Source organism: Quercus suber, unplaced genomic scaffold (assembly GCF_002906115.3).
Source record: "Quercus suber isolate HL8 unplaced genomic scaffold, Cork oak 2.0 scaffold_266, whole genome shotgun sequence".
Lineage (NCBI taxonomy): Eukaryota > Viridiplantae > Streptophyta > Magnoliopsida > Fagales > Fagaceae > Quercus > Quercus suber.
The window spans coordinates 568,081-576,190 of NW_027069722.1; the positions used below are offsets into that span (position 1 = coordinate 568,081).

At 34.6% G+C, this 8,110-nt stretch overlaps 1 protein-coding gene across 1 annotated transcript; it reads right to left on the minus strand.

Moving 5' to 3' along the window:
• Positions 1-401: 401 nt before the first annotated feature.
• Positions 402-1,701, minus strand: LOC111986094 (probable carboxylesterase 2). Its single transcript, XM_024017730.2, has one exon. It carries the CDS (start codon positions 1,619-1,621, stop codon positions 689-691), a length of 933 nt encoding a protein of 310 aa, XP_023873498.1. The 5' UTR covers positions 1,622-1,701; the 3' UTR covers positions 402-688.
• Between the last annotated feature and the right edge of the window lie 6,409 nt (positions 1,702-8,110).

The window sequence follows — 8,110 nt, forward strand, 5'->3', positions numbered from 1 at the left end:
GACCAATGGGGCCTTTTATTGATCACAGTGTCTTTCATTCAAAACAAGACCCCGAACTTGACTCCCTAATCAGAACGTTCTAAGTCACCATTATTAGTTCATAGTTCATACCAAACTTGTGTGTACTTTTTGTGTAATTACACACCAAGTACAGACTACTAAACAACCAATTCCCTGCTACATGAAACTTCAAACCTAATTGAAAAAATATGTTAAAAGTGTATGATTAAATGAATAAATTTACTATATCTTAGTAATTTAAGTTTTTGGAACAATCAGTAATTTAACATTATATCAAAGACAAAGATCAAGAATAACTCTGTTTACTTTAAAAGAAGTGTTTGGAGAGGATATCCATCTTCACATCATGCATTTATTATGAAAAGAAGGCAAAGGGGAAGAGATGAAGAAAGATTCATTTTTTTGGGACTATATATACACTCTGCTAGCTTAAACAGCAGTATTTTATTAATCCAGCCATGATGGTACTCTTACACCCTACTACTTGAACATAAATACTTAGAACAAAACATCAACACACATTAATGGTGTCATCAAACTCTACATACTTCTCATTTCTCTAATCACATTAATGACTCAGATTAGAATGTTTCATAGCAAAGAGAATGAATAACCCAACACATAATTCCTATTGTAAAACCATCACAATTAGCTAGCTATAGCTTAGTTAATTAGCCCTGTCTTGGTTAAAGAAAGAAGCCAACCTTTTCAACAAGATCACTGCCTTCTCACAATCTGGGTTGAACAAATGGAACACATGCTCTTCTCCTTCTGTCTCTACAATCTGCACCTCTCCATCCCAACCACTCTTCCTTAATGTCTCACAAAAGAGCAACCCCCTCTCTTTCAACACATCCTTCTCTGCAACACAAATTAGCACCCTGGTGCACCCGAGGCTCGACAACCTTGAATCCATAGCTGGGTTTATTCTTGGATCATTGATTCCACTTGTATTAGGACACACAAAAAGCCAATAATTGTCCACTTCACAATCTTTCCTTCCAAAATAGGGATGGACTAAACAAGCCCCTAATATTTTCATGCCAGCCAAGTCTTCAATTCCAGCTCGAGCTGCCATGTTATACACTATATTGCCTCCAGCACTATCTCCAGCCAGAAAAACTCGCTGGAAATCTGCATGGTCACTCAGCCAGCCTTCTGGTTCTGGGCCTTCATTGTTATAGTGTTTTGCTACCCAATGAAGTGCAGCCCATGAATCTTCATAAGCTATGGGGATATGGTGCTCAGGGGCTAGTCTATAATCAACAGAGACTGTGATTATATTAGCTTCGGCTACAAGAGAAGTCATATAATTGTGATATGTGGGACAGAATGGTGATCCAACTAGAAAGGCCCCGCCGTGATAGTACACTAAGAGAGGAAGCTTTTGGCCTGGTTTAATGGTGCTAGGAATGAAAATACGTGCTGATAAGCCGGTTTCTTGATCGATTAGAACGTCTTTGGAAGAGACAGCATGATCAGAATTATTTGATGAAGGAACCGTGTCGGTGCCAAAGAATCTCTCTACTCTACCATTTTTGTATGCCCGGAAATATGGACCAAACTCGAACACAACTACTTCAGTTGGTGTTGAATCCATTCTTGAAGGCTTGAAGCTGCGAAGAAGTTCAATGCACCCTTGATAAATAATTGTTTCAAAGAGGAGTGCGCAATGATAAAAGCTTCTTTGATTCAAGGACTGAATATATATATATATATATTAGTCTGTGAGTATTACACCTTTTCCGACACTCAAATTCACGTCTTTCTTACGTGTCAACTTTTGATTAGATTTCAGTTTTTTCAATTATATGTAGTAGACAGTAGACTCTTGTGAAAGTTTTGAAATGCAATCAAAAGCTGACATAGTGAATTTGGGTATAAGAATTAGTGCCCCGAACATTTTGTTTTATTTAGTAAAGTTTACTGTAACATAGCGTAAAGTAATTGTGCAGCGGGACGTGATCACGGGAATATACCATACACGTGATACACTTGTATACTATTTTACAAGCCTTCAGCTAAGACAAAACTTTTATACAGCTTTTTATCACTATTGCTGAAAAGTAAATAAAGCATGACTCACAGTCACAGCCCCTGTGTATAGAAAGAAAGAAAAGGTAAGAGTGACGAAAAGAAGTGGGGCTGGTCTTGGTCATATTGCAATATGCTTTCAAGTTTCAAAGTACTTTGCGACGAGATAGGAGCACGATGGGAACTGGGATTTGACGCAACTTTCTGGTAATGATATATCTCACAATTATAACCGAGTACATGACCAATTGGTCTAGAGCAATAATGCAATATGATTAATTCTCGCATTTTGGGAAGAATTTGTTTTGGACCTCAAAGCTTCTTAAAGCCGAGTCCTCGTGTCATAGACTGTGAAGTCTATAATACAATCTCTGCAAGAAGAATCAATTAGTGCAGTTACCACAGAGACTGAGAAGAGAGATTAGCAATCTGCAATTTTTTTTAATGAGAATCTCTATTTTAAAAATGAAATGGCATAATTAATTATCTCAATTATAAAATCTTTTGTAGTGAAATTAGTAATAGCTTTGTTATTTTTGTTGCATAGATTGTTTAGATCATGCAATACATACATAGTCTAAATGACTAGTAACCAAAATTAGTGTAATTGTCATAGGTAGTTCACTTCTAAATAGATGCTTTATTTAGATAATATTACTCATGAAAAAAGAGAAAATAATCAGATCCCCTACTTTCTTTTCCCATATTCACTCATAGTTAAAAGAAATTTTCCCCTACTTTCTTTTCCCATATTCACTCATAGTTAAAAGTAATTTGCCCACCTCACTACGTATTCCTCCTTAAGGTTGTGTTTGGATACTTGAATTTGGATTTGAATTTTAAAGTGATGGGTTTTAAATGCCCTAATTCCAAATCCATAAATATTTAAGTATGTCATATAGATTTTTAAAATTTTATAGGTTTAGAAATTATTTCAAATTTAAGGATTAATGGTCCATTTGGTTAGAGAGGTGGAAAAGTAAGAAGATAGAAGAAATTTAGTTTTCTCTTATATGTGTTTGGATGTGAGAATGAAAAAGTGGAAAGATAAAAAAACACATTTGTTTTGTTGAGAAGAAAAGTGAGGATAAAAAATAGAGTTGGTATAAATTTACCATTATGTCTTATTATATAAAACAAAAAGTAACACGTCCTAATTTTTATTGAAAAATTGTATACAAATGAGCTCTTCATTTAACACACACACACACACACATATATATATATATATATCACACACATGCAAGAAATTCAAGAACCCAAAATAAAAAATAAAATAAAGTGATAAAGATATGAATGAGACAAGATTAAAAAAAATACAAAAAAGGAAAGAAGAAAAGAAGAAAAAAAATTTCAAAAATGATTGTGGGGCTAGGGGTAATTTTTTCCAAAAAAAGCAAAACTTGTTTATATTTTCTTCCCAATTTCAAAAGATAGAGTTTTGGTGGGCCTAAGGAGAAAATTGTCGGACCCCATTATTTTATTCCCTAATTTTCCCTCCCAACCAAACATACCTTTCCCCCATTTTTTATCCTCACCATTTTCAGTCATAAGAGTCCGTTTGGTTTGGTGGATTTTAGGGATGATGGAAAAGAGAGGAGATGAAATGCTTTTTGGAGTGTTTGGTTAGGTGAATTTTAAAAAGGGAAAATTTGTGGGGCCTAGGTGTGCCCACCAAAATGCTATCTCCCAAAATTGGAGAGAAAATAGAAGAGAAAACTGGAACAAAAGAGAAGGACCAAAAAGCCCACTCGAACTCCTAGGCATAGTTCAAAGAGTCTTCCACTATTTCGTATTTGTGTTTTCTTCTTTGGCCATTTATGTGGCCCACCTTTATGAGTTTTGGTGGGCCATAGAGAAAACTGCCAAACCTACTATTTTATTCCCCATTTTTCCCTCCCAACCAAACACACCTCTCCCCCATTTTCTATCCTCCTTATTTTCACTCATAAAGGTCCGTTAGGTTTGGTGGATTTAGGGATGATAGAAAAGAGATGTTTGGTGAGGTGTTTGGTTGGTGTTCTCCTCAAGCCCACCAAAATGTTCTCTCGCCAAATTGGGGAGAAAATAGAAGAGAAAACCAGAACAAAAGAGAAGGACCAAAAAGCCCACATGACCTCCTACACATAGTTCAAAGGGGTCTTCCACTATTCCGTACTTGTTTTTTCTTCTTTGGCCATTTCTTCTTCCACTAGTTCAAAAGGGTCTTCCACTATGGTTCTTAGATCATGTTCTCATATGAGTCATACCAATAATTGTACTGTTGCTTAAGTTTTGTTAAACCAATAATATATTCTCCACCACGTATCGTTAGGTTAGTAGAAAAAATTTTCCTCAAAAAAAAAGTTGGTAGAAAAATGCTCTTTTATTTTTAATGGACAGAAAAAATTAAGGTAAACTAAAGTCAGGTAGAACTTTTTTTTGTTATAAAATAAGGCAAGACTAAAAACTATCATAGGTAAATATTTCAAAAAAAATAAATAGTGGAGCCTTGTCTTAAAAGATGTGTACCATTATCATATCATTTCTTTTGGGCACCAAGAATGTGATTTTAATAATAAAAATGTTTGGTGCGATGGTCACTCCACAAGTACAAGTACTTGTGGGGTGTGGGGAGGGGGCATGGACCAAAATGCAAGTCTCTAGGAAGAAATTTTACACACATATACATTTAGATTGAGTTAGAGTAGAATTTCTATCTTGTATCAAAAAATAACAAAAGTTCTAGTATTACACACTTTGTCACAATTGTCCTATGTGCCAGACTATAAGTGACTTGTGGTAAAATTGTGTGAAAGCAAGTGGTACTTGTATTATTATTATTATTTTTTAAACCATGCTACTATCAAGCTATATTTATGCCCTTCTTATATAATATGATCCTCTAAAGATGGATTAGGAGTGGTGACTAATAATAATGCTCTCTTTAGTGTTTGTTTGGCTAGCTTATTTTTTGCCAACTTATTTTACTATTCAGCTTATTTTTGCTACTATTTATGGGTTTCACTGCACTTTTTAATACTATTCATAGATCTCACTATACTATTTCAACTAACGTTTACCTTTATCTACAATACTTTCAGCAAAAAGTTTTCAATTTCAATAAAATAAACAGACCTGAAATGGATCCTTAGTCTACGTTTTCTATTTCTCATGTTAATCATACCCTTCTTTTTTTTTCTTTTTTTCTTTTTTTCTTTTTTGCTAAAACTAAAACTCGTGTTCACTAAAAAACAAAAGAACAAAGGAGCCTATGGTTCCTAGGTCATGGTCTCATATGAGTCATACCAATAATTGTATTGTTGCTTAAGTTTTGTTGAACCAATAATATATTCTCCACCACGTATGGTTTGGTTGGTAGAAAAAAATTCCTCTAAAAAAAAAAAGTTGGTAGAAAAAATGTTGTTTTACTTTTTATGGAAAGAAAAAATTAAGGTAAACTAAAGTTAGGTAGAACTTTTTTTTTGTTATAAAATAAGGCTTGACTAAAAATTATCATAGGTAAATATTTCAAAAAAAAAAAAAATAGTGGAGCCTTGTCTAAAAAGAATGTGTACCATTATCATATCATTTATTTTGGGCACCAAGAATGTGATTTTAATATCAAAAATTCTAGTATTACACACTTTGTCACAATTGTCCTACGTGATAGACTATAAGTGACAAAAAAAAAAAAAAAAAAAAAAAAAACTCACCACTTTTGTGGTGACTTATAAGTTCAACGCATGATTCAAAAATCTAGACCAAGCCATCAAGTTCTCTCGAAGTTTGTTAGAGCAACCGCATCAGTTCATGGATAATCTTGCAATATACAAAAAGCAACTCATTTTACACATTTTGACCAAAAAAACTCCCACATTAGTGGGTGTAAAATTGCACATAAATGCACAAAAGCTACAGTAACCGTGCATATATGCACAGTTACTATAACTCTTTTATACATTATTTTAAAATTTTCTAATTTCGCTCCTTTTTTTCTCTCTCTTCTCCATCTGCAAAACCAGTGCCCTCATCATCTGCTTCTTCCTCTGATACACACACTCCTGCAAACACAAAATCAAAAAGCAACCACAAAATCAACAACAAAATCAACCACAGACATCACAAAACCAAACACACCCACACACAGACACACCAACAAAGACAGAGAGAGTAGATCGGCGCTTGTGGATCGGCGCTTGTGACGGATCGGTGATTATCGGTGCTTGGATCGGCGTGCTTGGATTGGAGTTCTTCTCGCCGTTCTTGGATCGGAGTTTTAAAGAGAAAAGTTTCTCGCCATACTTGGATCGGCGTTCTCTCGACGTGCTTGGATCAAAGTTTTTCTCGCCATGCTTGGATCGGAGTTTTAGATGGAATAGATTGGCGCCATGCTTGGATTGGAATTTTAGAGAGAAGTTTGGAATAGAGAGAGTCTCGTGAGTGGAGAGAGAGAGTTTGAGTTAAAATAATAATAAAAAAGTGAGAAAATGAGTATTTAAATAAAATAAATGGTAGAATAGATAAATTGATGTGGGTGTTTTGTAAAAATGGGTGTGTAAAATATAAAAAGTAGGCTTTTAGTGTAAAATAGAAGGAAAGTTTTACAATAACTGATGCAGTTGCTCTTACATGGGACTTTATCCATGTTGGTAGAATGCAAATGTTTTGGCCCATAGTGTGGTTGTTTGGGATCCTTACTTCTTTTATATTTGGGCCAGTTTCCATCTCTTTTCTCATTGCCTCAGTTGTGGGCCTTGCATCTCTAGCAAGAAGAGATGATCCTAGCCCTTTGGGTGTTTTAGTAGAATAAACGTTGTTATCCAATGGGGGAACTATAAACAAAATGGTGGGGCTTCTATTGGAATCCCTATCTAAATTCATAGTAATAGAGCCAATTATATATTAGGTAGTACCTACATAACTAATCAATATCTATCTAATCAAAATTGTCACCTATACAGTTGAGCACTATTTTGCAAAAAAAAAATAGTCTATTTGCTTTTTATGGAGGCGAAAATGTTTTCCCTCCAATAAATGTGTTTGTAGTTAGGTTGGGGGCCAAACCGAAACTCGACAATGGGCTTAAAGCATGACCCAACGGCTATCGGTGAAACATTTGAGAGATTCGCCTATTTTTATGCTTTGGCCTCGATTAGGCTCGGCAAAGGATTATGGGAAGGCCCAAAACATTTCCTACAACAAACACGTCAGCAAAAATGTAAAAACCCACTACAATAAAGAAACATCCCGGTAGTAAAATATTCCAGCAGTAAAATGTTCCAGTGGTAAAATACTACAGCAGTAATATAAGACAGAATTGATAAAATGTTCTAGCGGTAAAATATTCCAACAATAAAATAAAACAAAACTGAATAAACAACCGGCCGTTAGTTACTTCATAAATTAAAAAAAGTGTCTACATCTCCAAAATCATCATGCAAGGAATCCATCGAAAAAAATTCCTCCAATATAACAACATGAAGGAAAAACTCTATAGTCACAATTACATTATAGCCTTCAATGGTAAAGAAATAAACAAACACTATGGGGTCCATTATAGCGAATAATAGGGAAAGCTTAGTGTGAAATGAAGGAAGAGAGAGATTTTCCAACTAGCACAGCAAGATCACTATTATGCCCAGGCATGCTAATGAAGATAGTATATGTAGTAACTAATGAGGGTCATTTTGGTAGTTATGAGTAGTGAGAGTAAGAGTATTTAGCAATGCTGCTGGTACTTTCTGCTGGGGGATGGATAAGGGCCTATAGGTAGTGATATGAAGGGCATTTATGAGCTAAAGGCTGAAGAACTTAGTTTCTAATTTGGAAACTAAAAACTTAGAAGCTTAGAACTTTGTTAAGAACTTATCCTTAAAGTTGACCATACTATTTTCGGCCAAATCCTATGATGGATTTTCTAAAATTTTTTGCTAATTGAGATAGATTTTGGCTGAGATTCTTTGCTAAATACCCCTTAAACTCATCAATAAATAGAGCCCCTTATTAACACACCAATAGAGAAGAACAAGTCTCTCATAAATTTTTCTATTTTCTCTCCTCTAATTATCTTCTT

Coding starts and splice junctions, on each gene's coding strand:
- LOC111986094 (XM_024017730.2), bottom strand. CDS start 1,621: ATGGATTCAACACCAACTGAAGTAGTTGTGTTCGAGTTTGGTCCATAT.